This window comes from Canis aureus, chromosome 19 (genome assembly GCF_053574225.1).
Source record: "Canis aureus isolate CA01 chromosome 19, VMU_Caureus_v.1.0, whole genome shotgun sequence".
In the NCBI taxonomy this organism is placed as follows: domain Eukaryota; kingdom Metazoa; phylum Chordata; class Mammalia; order Carnivora; family Canidae; genus Canis; species Canis aureus.
In genome coordinates, this window is record NC_135629.1 from 6,849,343 (window position 1) to 6,874,040 (window position 24,698).

The 24,698-nt window shown below is 45.7% G+C and overlaps 1 protein-coding gene across 4 annotated transcripts in view; it reads left to right on the forward strand.

Annotated features, from left to right (window-relative positions):
* The first annotated feature begins 314 nt into the window (after positions 1 to 314).
* Positions 315 to 24,698, forward strand: part of TMEM40 (transmembrane protein 40) — a 43,264-nt gene continuing 18,880 nt past the window's right edge. For 2 of the 4 annotated variants that reach the window (XM_077857746.1, XM_077857747.1), the window contains exons 1-4: positions 315 to 733; positions 16,368 to 16,448; positions 17,104 to 17,235; positions 23,236 to 23,289. In XM_077857746.1, the coding sequence (XP_077713872.1) occupies positions 16,376 to 16,448; positions 17,104 to 17,235; positions 23,236 to 23,289 (259 nt within the window). In that variant the 5' untranslated portion in view covers positions 315 to 733; positions 16,368 to 16,375. Of the gene's footprint in view, positions 734 to 2,948; positions 2,974 to 16,367; positions 16,449 to 17,103; positions 17,236 to 23,235; positions 23,290 to 24,698 lie in introns of those variants that run through there. The other 2 variants (XM_077857744.1, XM_077857745.1) reach the window with 2 other exon arrangements.

Genomic DNA, 24,698 nt, shown 5'->3' on the forward strand with positions numbered 1-24,698 from the left:
GGCCTGGGTGCTCCCCAGGACAGTGTAGGACTTGTTTACTGTCCTACTTCCAAATTGATCAGTAAGCAGCAGAGGCAGGCGGAGCTGGGGTTATTCTTGGACTCACTGTAGGTCAGTCCCCCCCACACACACCCCCTTGGGACCTGTGTTTTTCCTGTCTCCACAAGGCAATGGATATTCTAGCCTTTGCCCAGTTTCCTCACCAGGAGAGGGCACCGCCAGTCCCATTCACAGGAGTTCCCCCCCCCCCCCTTCCTCTGAGCCCTGGGGCCTCCCGTCCTGCTGCCTGCCCGGCTCACCCCTTGGGAAGGCATTGGGTTGGCCCACACGGCTGGGTCCTGAGTCAGACTCACCAACGAGGTGGGAATCTGGAACACACCCCACCTTCTCTGTGCCCAGAGCGTGGCCCAGCGAGGGCGCTGCGACTACCCCCTCCGTCGCTGCCTCCTGAGTCAGCAGTCATGGCCCGGCCCAGGGCGCGGGTCTGAGGGTTTAGCCGCCCCATCTGCGGTGCCTGGGGTGTCAGGAGGAAGACTCCAGGAAGGCCTGGGGCCGATAGCACCAGCAGGAAGGAATGCCACCCGGGTGAGCGAGCGGGGCCCCGGGCAACTCCCGCGCCGCCCTCCCGGTCACGGGGGCGTGGCCTGGCCGCGGCCGCGCTCTTCCCGGCCCGCCGGCGTCTGCACCGCGCACACGGCTCCGCGGGCGGCGCACACCGGCCTCGGGACCGCAGGTAATGGGACACGTGCCGGGTGAGGGGCGAGTGGAGCGCTGGTCTTTAGGAGGACGGGCTCTCCCACCGGCCTGACATTTTGGGGCTCCTCGGTGGGCCTGGATTGGATCCCAGCTCTGCGCCTGCCTAGCTGGCTGAGCACCTGCCTCCTCCTCTAGAAGTATCGGGGGAGGATGACAAGTATGCACCTCCCTGGGGTGTCTTGAGGCTGCGGCCAGGCCAGGTCCTGCCACAGCAGGTGACCCAACTCCTGTTTCTGTCGCTGACCTGCTGCAGGACCTTCAGAAAAAACCTTTGAGGGCTCAGTTTCCCCATTTGTAGAATGAAGAGCCAAACTAGGGCTCTGAAGGCTTCGCCCGCTCTGCCTTTGTGGAACCAAACGCTTGGGAAGACGAAGGTGTTTCCCCTCAAAACGTCCCAGTCTCTGTGCTTGACCAACAAGCGAAGGCGGCTGCCTTCCCGGCCCCTCCGAAGGCGCCCTCCTGCCCGGCCTGGTGGGCTGGAGAGGATGAGGAAGCCAGTCGTCTCCTCAGCTTTGGGCTCAAAGGCACTTTTGGGGAGAAAATGCTGAAGAGGCAGAGCCAGGCCTTGGGGGAGGGGAGCCCCGCCCCTCCCTGACCCGCTCCCACCCCCCCCACCTGCATCAGGAGCACCCCCACCCCCACCCCGCGCTCCGAGGGAGCATCCCAACCCCTCTCCTCTCAATTGGCCTTCAGGCCTCCAGCCAATCCGATTTCTTTTTAAGGGGGGTAAGAAAGATGATAGGCACGTGCTGGTTATTTTATACTGCTTTGTTTAGAAACTGCCAGAAAAATGTTGAGTCAGGAGTGCGTGTTGGTGGGGAGTTGCGGTGAGGGAAGTGTGCGGTGTTTTGTTTTGGGTCCAAACCAAACAGATCTATAAATAATGGGATCCCTCTTGTCTCTGAAACTCGTCGAACTGGGGCTGGCGTAGCCCTCTAAAACGCCCGGGTACCTGTGCTCTCAAATCCTCTCCAGGCCCCTGTAAAAGAGCGCTCTCTCTCTCCAGCATGGGCTCCACCCTGGGGATGTGCTGGGCATCCCGTTGCCAGGGGCCTCACTCCACTTTCATAGCAACTCTAGGGTGGGGGAGGGGGAGGCCTCATTCTTTTTTTTTTTTTTCCAGTAACAACTTTATTGAGATCTCATTCACATGCCATCAGCTTCACACTTTTAAAGTGTCCAAGTCAGTGTTTTTTGGTAACTCTATATTCACAGAGTGGTGCAACCATTACCACTATCTCATTTAGAATTTTTGTCATCCCCAAATAAACCCCAGACCCTTTAGCAGTCACCCTGCATTTCCTCCTTCCCATGGCAACCACTAACCTACTTTGTGGATTTTATCTGTAAGGATTTGCTTATTCTGGACATTTTATATAAATGGGATTATATCATAATTTTGGCTGGCTTATTTCACTTAACATCATGCTTTCAAGGTTTACCCATGTTGTAGTCTGTTACCAGCGTTTCTTCCCTCTTTCTGGCTGAATGGTGTTGTACGATTGTATCACATTTTGTTTATTCATTCATCAGCTTGGGTTGTTTCCACTTTGTGGCCATTATGAATAAAGCGGCCGAGGACATTGATGTATGAATTTTTTGTGTGGACATAGGTCTTCACTTCTTTTGAGTGTATACCTAGGAGTGTACTTGCAGGGTCATATGGTGAATCTATGTTTGACATTTTGAGAAATCACTAAACTTTTCCAAAGTGGCTGTATCATTCTACAATCCCACCAGTTGTGCATGAAGGCTCGAAATTTTCCACATCCTTGTCTGCCCTTGTTATTATCTGGATTTCTTATTGTAGCCATCCTAGAGGGTATGAAGTGGTATTTCATTGCGGTTTCGTTTTGTTTTTCAAGTTTTATTTATTTAAGTAATCTCTACACCCAACATAGGGCTCAAACTCATAACCCCAAGATTAAGAGTCATATGCTCTTCCAACTGAGGCAGCCAGGTGCCCTCTCATTGTGGTTTTGATTTGCATTTCTCTTAATAAAAAGATGTTGAACATCATTCCAAGTGCTACTGCCCATTTCTTCAGAGAAATGTCTGTTCAAATTCTTTGACCATTTTAAAAGTAGGTTGTCATTTTATTGTTGAGTTGCAGGCATGCCTTTTTTTCCAGGGGAGGATTCTGAGGCTCTGAGAATGAATGTAGCTGCCATGCAATGATCTCAGTCTGTGGAGGATAGCGGTGGGAACTGAATCCAGGTCTGTCTGACATTAAAGACTGAGCAATCTCCTTCTCTTAAACTGGATGCCTCTTTTCTGGTTTTTGCTGTTGTCAATTGCATATGTGTTGGTGGGGAGGGAGGGAGAGAGAGAGACCAGAGAAAAAGATGGAAAAGAGAGAGGAGACAGAAAGAAACTTAGATGACAGAATGAGAAAGGAGGCTGGACTGGCTCTGGCTGATTAAATAGGCACCCACCTTGGAGAGTCAGAGCTGGGGAAAACCTTTTAAGAGCTTTTGGTTTCAAAAAAAAAAAAAAAGAGCTTTTGGTTTCTTTCCATTAATCTCCAAATGTTGTGGGGGGAGGGGCTCAACAATTTTTATTGGAGGGCACACTCCCCCGCTAGTTTTTCTTAGTTCCTAAATCTGAAACAAATCTGATTCAGCCCCAAACCCAAACAGGGACCAGCATCCCAGCATCCTTTAGTGTCTCACTGGGTCTAAGGATCTGGAGTAATGGTTGTCACACTTTTTTAAAAAAAAATTTTGAGAGAGAGGAAGAGAGAGAGCTAGAAAACTGGGCAGGGAAGGGAGTGGTGCAGAGGGAAAGGGAGAGAGATAATCCTAAGTGGGTTCCATAACCAGCATGCAGAGCCTGACACAAGGCTCTGCCCCATGACCCTGAGATCACAGCTTGCACCAAAATCAAGAGTCAGACACCCAGGCAACTGAACCACCCAGGTGCTCCTACCACACTTTTTTTTTTTTAATTTTAAAGATTTTATTTATTTATTCATGAGAGACAGAGAAAGAGGCAGGGACCTAGGCAGAGGGAGAGGCAGGCTCCCCGCAGGAAGCCTGAGGCAGACCACACCGATTCTGGGACTCCACGATCCTGACCTGAGTCAAAGGCAGGTGCTCAACCACTGAGCCACCCAGGCACCCCTCCTGCCACACTTTTTGATTGTACATGCTTCTCAAGAAAAATGGTTTAGGGACATCTGGGTGGCTCAGTCAGTTAAGTATCTGCCTTTGGCTCAGGTCATGATCCCAGGGTCCTGGGATCGAGTCCTGCATTGGGCTTCCTGTTCAGTGGGGAATCTGCTTCTCCATTTGCCTCTCCCCACCCCTTGTGTGCTTGTGCTCTCTCTCTCTCTCTCTCTCCCTCTCCCACCCCTCTCTCAAATAAATAAATAAAATCTTTTTTAAAAAAGAAAAATGCTTTAGGCACCCCCAACAGATGCATATTTATAGATTTAGAAATGATATACAAATACTGTGATGATTAGCTAATGTCCAAAGGCCCAATATGCACTCAGTGTGAATTTAATCACCAACAACAGTGGATGGAAGTCCACCTTGCCAGTAGTTCTATTATTATTTCAGTAAGCCATACCGTGTGTATGAGATCCCATTCATCATTGTTTTCAACATAGTAAGGTGGCTGATGATGGCCTCGAGTGGGGAGCACTTTTGTCTGTCCAGCACTTTTCCTGCTGGTCGCTTGCACTCTCTGGATTAGAGTTATCTACATCCGTGGTTCTTTGCAGGGACTCTTTGAAGCCACTCATACACTCTGCAGGAGCTGATTCAGTTAAAACGCATTGTTCGATGCTCAGATCCACCCAACCTGGCACCAGGGTGCCGCAATACATTGCAGTAGGCTGACCATAAAGAAATGAAAGAGGACCGCAGCAGACCTGTCTGTTATGGAGCTTCCCCTTGGCCTTGGGAACCCCACTTAGTAGGCATGACATTCAGTGCCTGAGAGGGTGCACATCAGGGTTGAACTAGATACTGTTAGTGATTTTTAGTTAAAAGTTAAGTAGGAATATGGGACGCCTGGGTGGCTCGGTGGTTGAGCGTCTGCCTTTGGCTCAGGCGCGGTCCCGGTCCTGGGATTGAGTCTCACATCCCTGCAGGGAGCCCAATGTGGGACTCCATCCCTGCACTCTGAGATCAGGCCCCAAGCCGAAGGCAGACACCCAACCGCTGAGCCACCCAGGCATCCTGGGGTCCCGGGATCAAGTCCCATATTGGGCTCCTTGCAGGGAGCCTCCTTCTCCCTCTGCCTATGGCTCTGCCTCTCTGTGTGTGTCTGTGTCTCTCATGAATAAATAAATAAAATCTTTTTTTAAAAAGGAATTTTAGAAAATTATTTTATATCTTGAGCTGGAATCTGCCCTGGTGACATCCCAAGGTCCTGACCTCTGGAGCTCAATAGCCCTATCTAGTCCCTCTGTCCTGCAGGAAGCCCTGTGAACACTTGGGGATGGTGACCAGGTCTGTCCATGCAATGCTTATCCCTACCTAGGCTTAGTGCCCTACTCCTCCAGACATTTCTCTTGGGTTTGATCTTAATATCCCACATGTCCCCTGGATTATCTCTGTCCAGACTCTATTCTGTTCAGAACCCAGGATTGAACCTAGGTTGGGAGATGGTGAGATATGGATCATCTTCTTCACTATAGACTATGTCCTTCTGTTGATACGACCTAAAACTGTTAGCTTTGCTCTCTAGCTTTATCACCTTGTTGGCTCATATTACACTTTAACAAACATTGCTTATGCACCTACCATGTGCTAGACACCAAGTTAGATGATTGTGCTGACATTTATTTACCTTTCAGAGGTTCTTTTAGAACTCCTAGGTCTTTCTGTATGAACAGCCTTCAACCAATCCTCTCTCTGCACAGACTAGATTTTGTCCCTTTTTAGTTCAGCCTAGGTGCCACCCTGCACTGCTCAGAGGCAACCTCAGGCCCTGGCTACTTTGTGGAGTGTGCTGTGGCCAAAAGGGTCATATACATTCATAACAGGTCCATCTGGTGTGTGGTCAGCTGGCTAGGCAGCGTGGGTTGTTATCTCACCATTAAACTGCCTGGATGGACTGGGGATAAGATGGTGGAGGAGGTGGGAACTGAAGCATCTTCCTTCTTTCCCTCTGTGAGGTTCCCCTCACACTTGACTTCAGACTCAGATCTGAGTTCATATCTAGATGTCTTGCTATGTGACCCTGGGCAAGTCCCTTTCCCTTTCTGGGCCTCAGTTTTGGTCTCCTGGCTACAACTCTGTGGACCTGTAGCTTGGAGAAAGGGAGAGGTCGCCAAACCTGGGGAGCTGAGGTGGGGGTGGGGTGGGGTGAGCATGGGGCAGGAAAGGGGAGAGTGTGGAAGAAGAAGGGGTATGAACAAGTAGTATAAAGTGAAGAGGGAGCTGCTAAAGAAACTCTGCTAGGCTAGCATGTCTCTAAGCTCTTAATTTCAGTACTTTATGACTTGTTTTATGACTATGAAGCACTTTGTCTAAGCCAGGGGCTAGAATGTAAGAGAGAGCAAGAAAAACACGATTCCTATTCCCAGGGAGCTCAGAAGTAAAGTCCTTTTAATTTCAATCCTCACAGCAACCCTGCAAGACAATGACACTGATCCCTATTTTACAGACAAGGAAACTGAGTCTCAGAGAAGTGATTTACTCAAAGTCATGAAGCTGAGAAGTAAAGTGATAAAGCATGAATTCAAAAGGCTCTGTCAGCCCCCATTGAAGCAGTGACTTAATCAAGATACCTCTCAGTATGGGGTCCCTGGGTGGCTCAGCGGTTTAGCACCTGCCTTCGGCCCAGAGTGTGATCCTGGAGACCCGGGATCCAGTCCTGCATCAGGCTCCCTGCATGGAGCCTGTTTCTCCCTCTGCCTGTGTCTGCCTCTCTCTGTCTCTCATGAATAAATAAATAAGATCTTTTTTTAATTTTTATTTATTTTTATTTTTTTTAATCTTAAAAAAAACAACATACCTCTCAGTATAACGTTCTGGCAAAAGGGAATGGTAATTTTACCATGTACTTTCCTACCCACAACCCCATACATGCATTCTAAGATATAAATAACATAAATGACATTATTCTCTGTCTTGTAGATGAGAATAAGAACCTAGAAGGGAGAGTGCTGCGCCCGAGGGCCCAGGGTGAGTTGGAGACAGGGCCAGGACCAGGTTCTTGATCTCATGACAGCTGACTCAGTTTCTTCCCCCACCCCCACCCCGAGCCCTGCCTGGGGTTGTTGGAAGGATTTACCACCCACACCTTGGGATCCCAAAGCTGGTGAAAAGACCATTTCTGTTCCATGCCCCTCATTTCCGAGGGTCTGTTTCTGATTTATTCCCCTCCCCAACTGTCCTGATGGAGGTGGAGGAACTCCGGATGAGGGAATTGGCACTGAAGCAGTGCCCAGGCTGGGACTCTAGGATGGAGAGGCTGACCTAGAGAACGTCAAGGATTGAAGCCGATGGCATTTCCCAAAGCTGCGTCAGACTATACTGAACCACGTTCTGGAGTAAAGGACTGTGCACTTGCATGTTTTGGGGAAAGGTTGGAATTAATAGTGTGAAAGAGCTTTTTCTCCTGCAGCCCTTTTCAGAGTCTTTATTTTTATTATTATTTTTAAGATTTTATTTATTTATCTGACAGAGAAAGGGAGACGGTGAGCACAAGCAGGGGGAGCAGCAGAGGTAGAAAGAAAGCAGGCTCTTCATTGAGCAGGGAGCCTGATGTAGGGCTCAATCCCAGAATCCTGGGATCATCATTCAAGCCAAAGGCAGATGCTCAACCAACTGAGCCACCCAGGTGCTCCTTTTCAGAGCCTTTAATACACAATCATACAATCATACATTTTTTTTAAAGATTTTATTTATTTATTCATGAGAGACACACAGAGAGAGACAGAGATACAGGCAGAGGGAAAAGCAGGCTCCATGCAGGGAGCCCGACGTGGGACTTGATCCCAGGTCTTCAGGATCCCCAGGTCTTCAGGATCACTCCCTGGGCTGAAGGCAGTGCTAAACCACTGAGCCACCCAGGCTGCCCACACAGTCATACATTTTGGAGCTGCAATAAGGTGGGTATGGAAAGCAGTGATGGAAAGCAGTGTTGAACCAACTTCTTTGAATACAAAATCTCCTTTTTTCTTGGAGCACTCCAAGGGCCTCTGTTCCCTACGAGATACCATATACCATATGTATCTTATTATTAGAACATGCTGTTCTGGGCTTTCCTGCAGGTCTCATAAACCCTGAGTTCCAAAGTTCTTTGCTGACCAGATGAATCATGAAAACCAGGGGAGCACTAGTTTCCTAGAATGTCAAAGCTGGAAGAAACTTGTAGAGGGCAGCCCAACTTCTACACACGGGGAAACTAAAGGCCAGGGCATTCCAGCAATGTGTTTAGAAGGGCAAGGCCAGAGGCAGACAGGGAGACTATTTTAACACTTAGGGGAAAAGTTCTGGTGGTCTGAGTGGACCACACTCTGCCTAGCAGATGTTGCCTTTGTTAATAATGCAGACTTCCCCTAGCCATATCCTAACCCTAACTTGGCTCCTAACACCAGCCCCCGAGCAGGAACCTCCAAAGGAAAGAATCCTGGGAATCTACCCTGTCAACTGTGCTCCTAAGGGAAATTGGATCATCAACAAATGAGGAAGACATTGAGCATGAGCAAGGGGAGGGGATACTCTTATTTATTAAGTGCCAGTATTCTAGGCTTGTTATGGGCACAGTATTATTTAATCCCCACAACACTCGTGGGGACATATATTAATACTCCATTTTGTAGAGGAGCCAGGCATCTAAGGGACAGGAATAAGAACACACTTATAACCAACTCCAAAACCCTCAGTCTCCTTATCAGATCTCTTGGGAGGGAGGCAGTAGGAACAGAAAAGCCAGGGCTTCTTGAAGGAAAAATGGGGTAAACTGAGGCTTTGGCTATCTGGGGAGAAAGGAGCCAGGGCATCCTTCTATCTTTGAAGTTTGGGGGGTTCCCAGGAGCATGGTGGAGCCAGAGAGGGAACCTGGTTTAAGAAGGAAGATGTGGGGGCAGCCCGGGTGGCTCAGCTGTTTAGTGCCGCCTTCAGCCCAGGGCGTGATCCTGGAGACCCAGGATCAAGTCCCACATCGGGCTCCCTGCATGGAGCCTGCTTCTCTGCCTGCTTCTCTGCCTCTCTCTCTTTCTCTCTGTGTGTGTGTGTGTGTGTGTCTCATGAATAAATAAATAAAATCTTAAAAAAAAAAAAGAAAAAGAAGGAAGATGTGGGGCACCCGAGTGGCTTAGTGGTTTAGCATCTGCCTTCAGCTCAGGTCGTGGTCCCAGGGTCCTGGGATTGAGTCCTACATCAGGTTCCCGTCAGGGAGCCTGCCTCTCCCTCCTACTATGTCTCTGCCTCTCTCTGTGTGTCTCTAATGAATAAGAAGGAAGACATTTAGCCCCTGCAGGGCTCCAGGCTGTGGCAGGCACTAGGGTTAGAGACTGTGACAACCTGAGTAACCGCCCCCAAAGATATCTGCATCCTAATCTCTGGAAACTAAGGTTACCTGGCAAAGGAGAATTAACAATTCAGGTGGAAGTAAGGTTGCTCATCAGCTAACCTTAATTTAGGAGGATGGTCCTGGACAACCTGGGAGGGCCCAATGTCACAATGACACAAGGGTCCTTAAAAGTGGAAGAGGGGTGGGGCACCTGGATGGCTTAGTCAGTAGAGCATGCGGCTCTTGATCATGGAGTGGTGAATTCGAGCCCCACGTTGGGTGTAAAGATTATTTGAGGGCAGCCCAAGAGGCTTAGCAGTTTGGCGCCGCCTTCGGCCCGGGGCCTGATCCTGGGGACCCGGGATCAAGTCCCATGTCAGGCTTCCTGCATGGAGCCTGCTTCTCCCTCTGCCTGTGTCTCTGCCTCTCTCTCTCTGTGCCACCCAGCTCACTTGCTCCTCATGTAGAGTGGGTACTATCTGAGCTAGGCGGCGAAAGCACTGTTGAGACTGTGACAGCTTGGTGTCCCCGAGTATCCAACCATGGGCCCAGTCCCTTGTGACAGTAGGAGCTTAGAAAATGTAGGCTGAACCAAAGGGGAAATCCAGTTTAGCAAGATCTGTGGGTACAGAGGCCCTGGCACCACCAGTGACTCAGCAGGGCCGGGTCTTTGGGAGAAACATTCTAGGAAGTCAGGCATTCCATTTCCTTGTAGGATGAGCCTCGGACGGGGGGGGGAAGCACCTGCAAGAGGGGGCTTTAGGAGCCTCTAACCAGGGTCAAGGAATGGGGTTCTTTGCTGGAGCAGGGTTTTGATTCGAGACCACCTGTCAGCTGGGAGACCTAGAACAAGTCACTTGTCTATATGAAACTCAGCTTCTTGCTGCATAATATAAGCCTTGCACTCATGAAATAAGATCTTGGGGAACATACTGTGTTCTCTTTCCTCTTTCTGCTTTCTTCACTTCTCGTGTCTCAACACCCCACCATCCATCTTGCTCCAGAGGAGGTTGCACATGGTGAACTTGAGCTTTGAAACCCATCCCAGACATCCCTCTGCCAGTGGCTGATGCTCCACTGTGAGTGCTGTCCTTTTGAGTTATGCATTGCCCTGTGCACTAATTCTTCTTTTTTTTTAGATTTTATTTTTTTATTCATGAGAGACACACACACACAGAGAGGCAGAGACATAGGCAGAGGGAGAAGCAGGCGCCATGCAGAGAGCCCGATGTGGGACTTGATCCTGGGTCTCCAGGATCACGCCCTGAACTGAAGGCAGATGCTCAACTGCTAAGCTACCCAGGCGTCCCATGTGCACTGATTCTTGAGCTTTAATTTTTTTAATTCCATTTATACTTTCTTATAATACAAATGTGGGTAGAGGAGGGATGGGGTGAGGACACTAAAAGGAGAAAGAGGGCTCCCTCAGGTCCAATCTTCACAAAAGCTCCATTTTCTTCCCTTCTGCTGGATGAGTTTCCTGAGGAAGTTCCCCTGGCCTTAAGGACACTGCTCAGGGCCCCACCAATGGCTGACTACAAGCCAAGTCATCATCATTTGCATAGCACTCCCATGACTTAGTGGCTTCATTCCAGTGCTAATGACAGGGGCCTGAGTAGAGATGACAGCTTCACTCCTTCCACCTCCCAACACGGACAGAGCAACTACCTTTGCTCAACCACTTACTAGCTACAGCCCTGAGAAAGTTCCTTAGTCTCCCCGCGCCATCTCTAAAGTGGGCACCACCACAGCGAACCGTCCCAGAGTTGTGGTGAGGAGCATATGAGAGGACACCTGTAATGTGCTCAGATGGTTGCTTGGCAGTTGGGAAGTACTTGTTTATATCATTGTCATCATCATCATCATCATTTCTGCTTTTTGCCAGGTCCTGTGCAGGCTTCAGGGGACCCAGAAATGAATCAGTCTTAGTCTCTGTCCCCACCCCCCCTGGCTGGGTTCAGGCTCTAGTGGAGGGGATGCATCCTGCTGAGCCCTTAGCAGAGATCTGTGTGTGACTAAGAATAGTGGTCCTTGGAGTTGTGCAACAAGGTGCCCTACCCTAAGAAAGTCAAGTCTGGCACAAGGCAGAATTGACTAGGCTCAGGAGAGCAACATGCCCAGAGACAAGGTGGGGGTGCTCCCTGGGCCTCCCCCCAACCTCCTTCTTCTTCAGAGTTGCTTCCTGCCACTGTTTCCCATGTGGGACAAGGCCCCTTGCCTCTATGCCTTTGCATATTGTCCCCTCTGGCTCTTCTTCTTTTTTTTTTTTTTTTTTTTTTAAGATTTTTATTTATTTACTCATGAAAGACACACACAGAGAGAAGAGAGGCAGAGACATAGGCAGAGGGAGAAGCAGGCTCCATGCAGGGAGCCGGCCATGGGTCTTGATCCTGGGACTCCAGGATCATGCCCTGGGCCAAAGGCAGGCACCAAACCACTGAGGCACCCAGGGATCCCCCCTCTGGCCCTTCTAAACTCACCCCAGCATTCTCTCCTTCAGGAAATTTCCCTGACTGACCCTGGTCTGATTTGGCCCCTGGGTTCCCACAGGCTCCTGATCCATCAAGAAATTCCTTGAGGACAAGGATGCAACTTGTTCACCATATATCCCCAGTTCTAGCACACAGTAGGTGCTCAATTAACAGACATAATGTAAGAGAAGGAAAGTTCATATCAAAAATCTTGACTATAAAGTTTTATTTTCCTTAAATAACAAGAAAGCAGGCAGCTGCTGACAAGGGCTTGGCAGCTCAACATCTCTGCAATTACTTTGGCTTTTCCTCGTGGTCATAAGGTGGCCACTGTTGCTCCTGCCATCACATTTATGTTCAAGGAAGGAAGGAGAGGCAAGACACAGCACCAGCACTGTTGGCTTCTTTTGTCAGGAGAAGCAAAACCCTTCCCAGAACCCCAGCCAACTTCAGCTACAAGGGAGGCTGACAAAACAAGAAACTAACTGGAGCTGGAAAAACAAATCTGCAGTTTTGTTAGCAAGAAAGTAGGGCAGGACTGATGGGGGGTGGAGGAGGATTAAGAGGGTGGAGAAGGGAAGATGAGGACTGGTCAGGCAATTAACATATGGCTTTGTAAAGGAGGTGATATTTTAGCTGTGTCTAAAAGGTCAGATACAATTTTGACAGGGCATGGGCTGGGCTGAGGCTGGACACCGAATGTCTGAGGGTAAGAGGAGGTCTGTAGAAGAAGAAACTTTCATTTACTGAGTACTGCTAAGGGCAGGCACTAGCTACCTTTCCTCCCTAAGGTACTACCATTCCTCGTTCACAATTGAGGTAACCAGAACTAAGAGAAGGTGACTGCTATGCTCAAGGTCATCCTGTGCACAGGTGACAGGAATGTGGTTGGATCCTAGTGTGTCTGACCCCAAAGCACATGCTCTTGCCGCTATACAAATACTGTCTTGTTGCCACTCCTGATGTAATGACGTCCTGATGAACAAAACTACAGTTTTGTTAGCAAGAAAGAAGGGCAGGGGTTCTGGGGGAAGGAGGATTAAGGGAGTGGGGGAAGGAGGGTGGGAATTGGTAAGGCAACTAGCACAGGGCTTCATAAAGAAAATGGCATTTGAGGGCAGCCCGGGTGGCTCAGCGGTTTGGCACCGCCTTTAGCCCAGGGTGTTATCCTGGAGACCCCTGGATCGAGTCCCATGTCGGGCTCCCTGCATGGAGCCTGCTTCTCCCTTTGCCCGTGTCTCTGCCTCACTCTCTCTCTCTCTCTATGTCTCTCATGAATAAATAAATAAAATCTTTAAAAAAAAAATGGCACTTGAGCTGTGCTTGGAAGGTCAGATACACTTTTGACAATAAGAAAGAATGGCCTAGGTCTGGAGGCCTGAAATCATCTCAGCTGGCATTTATTCCACGCCTGCTCTATACCAAGCATTGGTCTAAGTGCCTTACATGTTTTAATTCATGCCATTTTCACAACAACACTATGAGATAAGCGCTGTTATTGTCCTCATACGACAAAGGAGGAAACTGAGCCAATAAGAGGTTGTCATTTGCTCAAGATCCCACAAACCAATGTGTCAGGATCCAAACCTAGGTGGTCCATCTCTGAGGCACAGGGAAGGCTGTTGTCTTGCCAAGGTCTTGGTAGATTGAGAGTAGATTCTGTACCAAAAACAAACAAATTTACAAAGAACCCAAACTCACAGATACAGAGAATGGATTGGTGGTTGCCAGAGGTGGGGATGGGGAATGGATGAAATGGGCAGTCAAAAGGTATGAACTTCCAGTAATAAAATAAATAAGTCATAGGGATGTAATGTTCAACATAGTGACTATAATTAATAATAATATGGTATTGCAGGGGGCTCCTGGGTGGCTCAGTCATTTAAGGGTCTGCTCATTTGGGCACATGACCAAATGTGCCCTAGACCAACATTTTGGGGTGTATTAGACAGACTATGGGTTCTGGTGCCTCTATAAAACAGGAATAATGAAACATACCTTGCAGGGTTATTGTAATTTGGTTTGGGTCATCATGAGCTCAGGGTGATGGATCAAACCCTCACAGAGCTTGGTGCTCAGTGTGGAGTCTGCTTGAGATTCTCCCTTCTGCCTCTGCCCCTCCCACTTCTCATGCACTTTCTCTCTCAAATAAATAAATAAATCTTTAAATAATAATAACAATACGGTATTACATATTTGAAAGTTAAAAGAACAGATTTGCTTTTTTAAAAGATTTTATTTATTTATTCATGAGAGACACAGAGAGACACAGACATAGAGGGAGAAGCAGGTTCCCTGCAGGGAGCCCGATGTGGGACTGGATCCCAGGACTCTGGGATCACGCCCTGAGCCAAAGGCAGTTGCTCAACCACTGAGCCACCCAGGTGCCTCTTAAAGAATAGATCTTAAAAGTTCTCATTATAAGAAAAAGAATTTGTGGGGCACCACAATAGTTTGGGGCAATAGTTTGCCCCAAACAAATGCCTTAGTTGATTCACTTTTGTCTTGTTAATGTGAAAGAAAACAGCAGCTAACATTCACATGGGAAGTACTCCTGTTCTATCATTGATATTGGCAACTTTTTTGCTGAACCTGGTAGTAATAAAAAATTCATCAATAGTCTGATTCTGTGACACTGTTGTTGGCAATGGACTTATAAAAACTGAGAGTGGGTTTTGCAAGAAATTCCAAAGCCCACTGAAATTCCAGGTATGTGGAATTTGCAATAAAGAGTACTGTATATTTTATTATTTGTGAACTGTATGCTATACATTTTTTATATCAGCAAAATATATAACAAATTGTGTGAGTGTGTGTGTGTGTGTGTGCGCGCGCATGTATGTGTACTTTTTTCTTTTTACTGGAGAACCATTAAACAGTTCTGGGCTCACCACCATGCATATCCTATCCACCCATATTCCATTGGCAGGAATGTAGTCAAATGGCCACACTCAGCTTCAAGGGATGCTGGTAGTCTCTAGCTGGCTGGCCATGTGCCCAACTAAAATAAAGGCTTTGGAGGGGAGCTCCACTTCATGTATTTTCCCCAGGGGAGAGCATTAGCTGACGGAAGTTGGCCATTTGGATTTTCCAAGGCCACAGTTAGGGCCTTCTTGTAGCCTCACCTGGAGGCCAGCCTCCATAGTTGCCTCTAGCTCCTCTCACAATTTTGGGAAGGTACATACAGAGTGTAGTGTCCTGAAGGGACAGGTTCCCAAATTTTGCTCTTCACCTTCAAGTGCCTGCTTCCTGCCCTTACCTTCACTGCTTGCATCCCTAATCCTGACAGGCATTCCAGCAGGGCTGAACGCCAGGGTGGCCTTTTTTTGTTTTGTTTTGTGCCCTAGACCAACATCTTGGGGTGTATTAGATAGACTATGGGTTCTGGTGCCTCTATAAAACAGGAATAATAAAACATACCTTGCAGAGTTATTGTAATTGTCAAATAAGACAATCTTTGGGGAAATTTCGTTGTCTAGAAATTATAATTCAACTGTGAGGAGCAGGTAATCCCAATTCCTACTTAACTGGTTTATGACCAGGTTCAGATAAATCCTTGGAAAGACCATCAATGATGTAGTTTTGAAACATAGGTGAGGTTTCGTGGGGTGAGGTCCGGAGCCAATGACCAAGAAAGAATTCTTGAGATGTCTTTTGTTTAAAATGGTGGTTTTATTAAAGCCCAAGACAGGACCCTTGGGCAGGAAGAGCTACTGCCCCAAGCTTGTGAGGGGTGGCTGATTATATACTTGGAAGTTGGGGGAGGTAGGGAAAAGAGAGATTTCAGAAGGATTTTCAGATGCTAAGGAAGACTCACAGGATTTGGAGGCCTTGCCATTGTCATGTTGTTTTTCCCTCTTAGCAAGGCATTAACATTAAGACGGTTGGGAACTTCCTGGAGGAATGTCACTCATATCCCACCCAGGAGTGGCCAGGGTGGGAGTGGGGAGGATCTTGCAGGGTATCAGCTGGTGCTTTGTCCCCAGCTGGCCTTCTCCCTCATCAATGAAGTACTACACTGAAACAAGATATTGGCATATTACATTTTTAAGTACATAAGGAAAAATTATTGGCGATTTTATTACAATGAGAACAATACTGTTAAAAATTTAGAAAATGTAAAATGAAAATAAGAAGCTAAAAATACCCATAATACCACCAGTATTGGTATTTATATTTTGATATAGCTCCAGTAACTATTAACTCATGGTATGTGTTTATTTGTATCTCTACCTATGCCCTCAGTCTCCTCAGCAAGATTATGTTGAAGAAAGTGCCAGACATCATGTAATTTCATCATAAAAATCACAGTATCCTTACATTTAAGGACACTTTATTTTTTTTATTTTTTTAAAGATTTCATTTACTTATTTGAGAGACAGAGCACACACACACACACACACACACACACACACACATGAGGCAGGGGCAGTGAGGAAGGGCAGAGGGAGAGGGAGAAGCAGATTCCCCACTGAGCAGTGAACCCAATACTGTCTTGCTGTCTGTATCCCAGGACCCTGGGATCATGACCTGAGCAGAAGGCAGATGCTTAACTGAATGAGCCACCCACTTGTCATTTTTTTCTTTCTTTGCCAATCTTTTTCTATGTTAAGGGGATTAACTAAGGTGACATTCATTAATTACTTATTATTGTTATTCCTCCAGGGAAAACCATGGAAACTTCAGGACCTTCCTCCCAGACTCAAGATGACAGTCGAGTCCATGCAGAAACAGAAGACCTAGACTGTATGTTGGCCTTCTCTCACCCTCTGGGCAAAGCCACATGGGAGGTAGAGTCCAGCAGTGGGTGGAACTGAAGATCTGTTCCTCTCATGTGGCATAATGGCTCAAGTCACAGTTGAATCCTCTGGAGAAGTAATATTTTCCTCACACACGTACACATATGCTTGGTTCAGTCCATCCCCTAGAACTTTATAGCTTTGGGGACCTTCATTTGCTCCCCAAATCTCAAGAGGGCTCTGGAGGTTTGGGTTGGCACTAGTGAGGGTCCTCAGAAGGCAGGAAGGTTCCTGTGCTACTCCAGAATGGTTAATGAGAAGATTCATTTGACCAGATCATCTCTGCCCTATAATTTATACTGCATCCTAAATTGACAACTATTGTACACAATTTAGTGGCCTCTGGGCAGAATAGGGGGCTTAGAAGGCTCTCTGGTCTCTATATTCAGAGAAATTTGTGCCTTGAGGCTTCCTAGAGCCTCTAGGGCCTCTGAGAGCTCTGATCTTCTGTACCTTCCATTGGCCCTACGAGTTTAGGGAAAGTGTCTAGAGAATCTGGTCATTCCTGACCTCCAAGTCCAAGTAGATGCCTGGGGAGCTCTTGGTGGTCACTGGGGCGGGAAGGGAAAGAACATTCATCGTTTTCTATATGTGCTTCCTAGATAAAGAGACGGATTTCTACAAGCCAGACAGGGAGGCTGGACTCCTTTCCCAAGAACAACCTAAGAGACACAAGTCTTCTACCTCTTCCTCCTCCTCATCTTCCTCCTCCTCCTCCTCATCCTCTTCCTCAGGTATAGTAATATTTATATATATGTATATATGTGTGTGTATATATATATATATATATATATATATATATGTTCACAGTATTATTCAAGAAAAGCATTTACATGGAAAAACAATGCCCCATAATCTCCAACCTTGATACTTTAATTCTCTTTTTCCGTATCCCCTTCCAGACACCACCTATCAGTACACATGATTTGTACACAGTTATAACTGACCATACAGACAGTTTTGTCCTCTGTTTAAAGTTTTTCCTCTTGGGATGCCTGGGTGGCTCATCTGCCTTGGGCTTGGGGTGTGATCCTGGAGTCCCAAGATAGAGTCCCACATCGGGCTCCCCGCAGGGAGCCTGCTTCTCCCTCTGCCTGTGTCTCTGCCTCTCTCTCTCTGTCTCTCATGAATAAATAAATAAAATCTTTTTAAAAAAATGAATAAAATAAAATTTTTTGCTCTCATATCCTGGGCATTCTGACATGTTATTCTGTAATATCTCTGCAGCTAAGATTCATGCTTACCAAAAAGCCTCGAGTGGCTGCATCTCATATAAAGTAACATTCAGGTTTATCAGGAGCACTCTGGTGTTGACCTCAATGCACCTGTCTGCTCAAGCAGCCTACCTGGTCTCAACCCTTTCTTTGCTACTCCCTAGCTGTGTCCTTGGGTAAATTGCTAAACCCTATATGCCTTGGGGGTCCTCCTCTGTAAATTGGGGATGGTAACAGAAGTTACTACCTCATGGGATTATTGTGAGGATTACATTTACACATGTAAACTTTTAGCATTTAGCACATAGTAAAAGCTCTAAAAAACAACTGTTAGGATTATCCACCAACCTTACCACCAGTTTACCATGCTCATAAGCATCCTTGCTCAAAGGCTTTTGCTTTTTGAATTTTTCACACAAATTGTGTCTTTAGCATCAATTCCCCCATGAGTCCTTCAGGAATGTACATCTTCCATTGGGTCTTGATTACAAATTGCCACATTGTTCTCCAAGAGAAAGAATGTCCTTTCATTTTTATTCTTTTAATTCAAAATGAGAGGCTGAATTGGTAGTAGCAGCAGCAACATCATGGCTAGCATTTACTGAACATGTACTATGTGCCAGGTACTGTTCCAAGCACTCTACATGTAATAACTCAGTTAATTCTCATAGAGACCCACTGAGGAAGGTGCTATTATCCCCATTTTACAGGTGAGGAAATTGAGGCATGTGGAGGCTAACCTGCTGTCAGAGGGCTCAGTAACCAATTCAGGGTCCCTGGAGGTCTTCCTAGGACTCAGGGGTTCTAAGGGGTAGGCTCTGGTCTACTCTTCCGTCAGAATGCCTGCACTAAGATCTGCTTTACAGAGTGGGCTTGGGCCTAAGGTTTTATATGAAGAAAGAATTCTCAGGCTAAATCCTAAAAAATGCTTGCAGAGCCCTGGCATCACATCCTCACATTCAAATCATGAGACTGAGGCTCAAGACCATAAAATCTATGCTTATTTCTCTAGACAGAGGAAAGAGAGTGGTTGGTGGGCCCAGTGGGTTTATCTGTAGCCAACCTCCTCATGGACTGGAAAGGAAGCCACTGCCCTCATTAAAAAGTACAATTGAGGGCAGCCCAGGTGGCTCAGTGGTTTGGCATTGCCTTCAGCCCAGAGCGTGATCCCAGAGACCTGGGATCGAGTCCCATGTCGGGCTCCCTCTATGGAGCCTGTTTCTGTCTCTGCCTCTCTCTCTCTCTCTCTGGTCTCTTATGAATAAATAAATAAAATCTTTTAAAAAAATAAATAAAAAGTATAATTGACCCCTGAACAACACAAGGGCTAAGGACCCTGACTCCCCACACAGTTGAAATCTGCCTGTAACTTTGGACTCCTTCAACCCTTAGTTACTAAAGCCTACTGTTCACTGGATGCTTTACTGAAAACATAAACAGTGATTGATACATATTCTGTATCTCGTTTTCTTACAATAAAGTAAGTTAGAGAAAAGAAAATGTTATTAAGAAAAGGAAGAGAGGGGTACCTTAGTGGCCCAGTTGGATGAGTGTCTGACTCTTGGTTTTGGCTCAGGTCATGATCTCAGGGTCATAAGATTGAGCCCCGAGATGGGCTCCTTGCTTGGCATAGGGTCTGCTTGAAGATCCTCTCTCTCTCTCTCCCTTTGCCCCTTCTCCTGCTTACAGACTTTCTAAAAAAAAACAAAAAACTTTTGATTGTGGAAGATTACACATAAGAATACTGTAGAAAATATGGAGCATATAAGGAAGTAGAAAGAAGAAGAAAACCATCCTTTGCTCTGTCACCCAGAGATAACCACTAAATACATATATTAGTGTATTTCCTTACATTTATTCAATAAATATTTATTGAGCACCAACTATGTGCCAGGCTTTGGGATGGATACTGGGGGCATGAGCAACAAACTATGACTCTTTCTGCCAAGCTTAATTTTTTATGAAATTGAATTAGAGAGTATATACAAAAGTTGTCCTCTTTTTATACAGCCTATAATTCTGTAATACCTTTCATAAAAAGTAATTTTGATCTCAGCTCAGTCCTTGATCTCAGGGTCATGAGTACAAGTGCCTCATTAGGGTCCATACTGCGCATAGAGCCTACTTAAAAAAAAATTATGTATTATGACTATGTCCTAGAGAAAGCTAAAATAATGTTCATTTGCATGTTGATGGGAGTTGTCCCTGGCAGATAGAATTTGGAGTAATTTTTGCTTTCATTTTCTGTATTGTTTGATATTTTGCAAAATGCAATGAAAAAGCCTGTTTTTTTTTTAACATTGATTAATCTAATAAAATACAGAAAAGAAGAAAACAGGAGCGAACCAAAATCCTCTATCTCCTGAGATAAACACTGCTGTTGTAATCTTGATGTACTTCCTGATACTTTTTTCTCTGTATCTAGCCGAGATCACATATGCACAGATTTTAAAGCACAGTTAATCTGGCTTCCTGGAAATTTAAAATTTATCCACAACTGAGCAAGAGCTTCCCAAGTACACTGAGGGACCTAGGCATTGCCAGAGCCATCTTGATCATTCTAAGGAAAAGGGAGTCCTCTGGACCTGAAACCAGGAATTTCTTGCAATGATGACCGGTCCAAGAGTGCAAACAAGACTGTCATTCTTCAAGTCTTGATCAGGCTCCTCCTCCAGGCACTCTTAGAACAGTAAGGACCCAGGCCTTGTCCATCAGGAGCTTAAGATGGTTGGAGAGATGGACACCACCACCACTGGCCCTCATGTCCACAGTATCAAGCACAGTTAATGCTATATAATTCCAGATGAGGGAGGCCAAAGATGAGTGTGACCTGGGGCAGTTGGAAAAGCCTTTCTACCTCTTAAGCTTCAAGATAAAAGAGACAAATGGGAAGAGCCTTCCAGGTGGGAGCAAACAGTCAGCATGATGTTGTGGGAACACTGAGATGACACAGCCCTGTGCTTATAATATGATACCTTGGATGATCTTGTCTTACTTCATGAAAGTAGCAGTGGAAATATTAAATGATTTGTCCAAGATGACACAGAAAGTTTGTGGTAGCTCTCCTATGCCTCCCATCCCCCAAAGAGCTCTCTTTCCTCCAGGTCACACTCCTCACATAAGTTAAATTCTGAGAACCTCAGAACCAATGTATTTCAGGCTTGTTCCAGACCTAGGTTCTCCTATAGCTTCTATCTGTTCCCTGCAGAGAGCAGTGATGAGGATCAGCACCCAGGAGTAACTGGAAAATGTCAGCCAACTCAAGGAGGCTGGACACCCACCCCAGGGACAGCTAGCCCAGTAGACAATAGGCCTCACCATTTCTCCTTTGCCCACTCAGCTCACTGTTGAGTTTCTCAGTGGGATTGAGCATGCCTATGTGTGGATGTTCCTCACAGCATGGTTTATTATTTATTTATTTATTTATTTATTTATCTATTTATTTAAAAATTTTTTTTAAAGATTTTGTTTATTTATTCATAGAGACACAGAGAGAGAGAGGCGCAGAAACACAGGCAGAGACACAGGCAGAGAGAGAAGCAGGCTCCATACAGGAAGCCTGACGTGGGACTCGATCCCAGGTCTCCAGGATCGCACCCAAGGCTGCAGGTGGCGCTAAACCGCTGCGCCACCGGGGCTGCCCCTATTTTTTATTTTTTTAAATATTTTATTTATTCATGAGACACACACACACACACACACACACACACACACAGAGGCAGAGGCATAGGCAGAGGGAGAAGCAAGCTCCCTGTGAGGAACCCAATGCAGAACTCGATCCCAGGACTCCAGGATCACACCCGGAGACACAGACAGACACTGAACCACTGAGCTACCCAGGCGCCCCTAACAGCATGGTTTATAGTGAGGCATCAGTAGCAAGCAGCCTAGTGTCCAACAACAGCAAAGTACACCCTGTCTTGACTACAGCTCTGTTATTCACATATCTCTGAAGTGAAAAAAGAAAGATGTCAAATCATATGATTCGTCTGATCTCATGTATACCCTGTAAAAATTCACACATATGTGGTTATAAATAAGCTGGAAGGAAAAATAGCAAAATGTTAGTAGTGGTTATTTCTGGATGGTTAAATTATGGGTGATTTTTATTTTCACTTTTTTGATCTGTCCTATACTATAAATATTATACAATGGGCATGTTCTATTTTTACAACCAGGAGAAAATTTTGGCAAAAATAAAAATTTTAAGTAAATTTTGGCCTAAATGCATTTTAGGAAGAAAAGAGCATGGGGGAAAGAGCCTGGATTAATGCCTAGGACAGAACCTAGCACACATGACATGCTTAATAAATGCTGACCTTGAAGCTGAAGTTGAGTTCTGGGTTCTATTTCTGAAGATAAAAGTGATTAGGGGGCGCCTGGGTGGCTCAGTCAGTTAAGCATCGGATTCTTGGTGTCAGCTCTGGTTATCATCTCATGGATTATGTGATCGAGCCCCTAGTCAGTCTCCTTGCTCAGTGGGGAATCAGCTCAAAGATTATCTCCTTCTGCCCCTCCCACTACTCATGCATGTGCTCATGCTCCTGTGGTTTCCCTCAAATAAATAAATAATTTTTTAAAAAGTGATTAGGATTGTAGACTTTGGTGACAGATCTATCTGGGCTTTGGAATTGCTACTTATTGGCTGTGTGACCTTCAGGGAATAATTTAATTTTGTGAGCTTCAGTTTCCTTACCCATAAAATTGGGAGGGAGAGATACTAATAACTTCTGCACAAGATTTCCATAAGGATCTAATGAAATATTAAATATAGTTTAATATATTCTTGGAGTTCTTGGAGTGCCTGGGTGGCTCAGTCAGTTAGGCATCTCCCTTTGGCTCAGGTCATGATTCCCAGGTCCTGGGATGGAGCCCCATGTCAGGCTCCCTGCTGAGCAGGGAGTCTGCTTCTCCCTCTCCTTTACCCTCTCCATCTGTGCATGCTCTCTCTCTCTAATAAATAAATCTTTAAAATAGGGACGCCTAGGTGGCTCAGTGGTTGAGCGTCTGCCTTCAGCTCAGGCCGTGATCCTGCAGTCCTGTGTTGGAGTCCCACATTGGGCACACTCCATGGAGCCTGCTTCCTCCTCCTGTGTCTCTGCCTCTCTCTCTCTGTCTCTCATAAATAAATAAATAATTTTTTAAAAAAATCTTTAAAATAAATAAATAAATAAATAAATAAATAAATAAATAAATAACTTAGTTCTATATAGATACCTAGTAAGTGCTCAATAAATGACAACTCTTACTATTGACTTTGAAGGAGGCCCAGGTCCACTCAGACCCTCAATTATTTGTCAGGAAACCAACCACAGTCACCTTTGGGTGTGTGGGGGGAGTCAGACAAGGTAAAGAGAAAGTACTCATAAGGCTGTCTTGCCTCTTGAAGACTGCCCGGCTCACCTCCAGTGCAAACAAGGACTGTGCTTACTTTTTAAGGCTTTGGCTAGGTGGGAGATGGAAGCTGCCCTGGGGTGCTGTGACGGGATAGCTAACTAAAGGGGGGTTATCTCCACTCAGGTACTGAGCATGAGGAACCTGACCTCTTGAAGGATGAGCTTCAGCTCTACGGAGGTAAGTCATTGTCCAGTGGCTTTGGAGAAAAGAATTACACAAAGGACATGAGGCCTTTGGGCTTTGTTGGACAGAAACAAGTTTATGAGGGTGTTTCATAGCTGAGAAATGCTAGAAAAATATTAGAGTTATGACAAGATGAATGGTTAGAACACTGGTGGATGGTGATGGGGGCAAGCATTTTCTACCATGGTGAGGCTGTCTCAGATTCTCTTCCAAACTATAACCTTGACTTGTAGGGTGACTTAGGTCAGTCACCCAATCTTTCTGCGCCTGAACTTCCAGCCAGAAAAATGGAACATGATTAGTACCCAGTGTCTTGGAATAGTGGGCTGTTTACAGGGGTACAGGAAAATTAAGGATCCGATTTCTAAAAAAACTCATGTTATGGAATAATGATCTCCAGGCATCATGATTATTACAGTAAGGAGATACAAACATTATGGCACTTGGCTTGGTAGCACTTTGATGAAATGAGAACAATTTGTAGGAATGAACCAGTTTGCCAAAAAGCCTAAAAACTGCATACTGCAGACAAGAAAACCCATTTAACTTTGTTTAATCCATGGGGCGCCTGCCTGCCTCAGTTAGTACAGTACATGACTTGTGATCTTGGGGTTGTGATTTTAAGCCCCATATTGGGTGTAGAGATTACTTTAAAAAAAAATCTTGATTTTCTTTAATCCAATATTTCTATGCCCCTACCTATGTAGTCTCCTAACACCTGATAATAACCCAAGAAAACCAACAAGAAACACATACACCTTCTAAGAAATGTAAATGAAATATTTTAATTTCTGCATCAAGATATTACCCATGGCTGCCTCTGGGTGGTAGCATTGTGAGTAATAATTACACTGTTTTATTTGCTTAACTGGATTTTCTAATTTTCTTTCCTTCCTTTTTTTTTTTTTTCTCACAAAAACAAGTATTACTTGGTTTAGAAAAATGTTTTTAATTACTCAGGTAGTATAAGAATAGTTTCACTGGGTGTAAAATGAGAGAGAGAAACTGTTACATTTACAAATATTTAAAAATGTTTTTGGGGGTGCCTGGGTGACTCAGTCAGTTAAGCATCCAAATCTTGATTAGGGCTCAGGTCATGCTCTTAAGGTCGTAAGATCGAGCCCTGCAATGACACTGGTCATTGAGGAGCCTGCTTGAGATTCTCTCTCCCTCTACGCCACTCTCAAATAAATAAATAAATATTTTAAAAAAATGTTTCTTGAGTGCCTGGCTCGTTCAGTAATGGAGCATGTGACTTGATCTCAAGGTGAGTTCAAACTCCACATTGGGTGTAGAGATTACTTAAAAACAAAATCTTTAAAAATATGTTTTTCTCATCATAAAAGTAATTCCTATTTACTGTAGAAAACATAGATATCACCACAGAATTGTGAATTACTCCC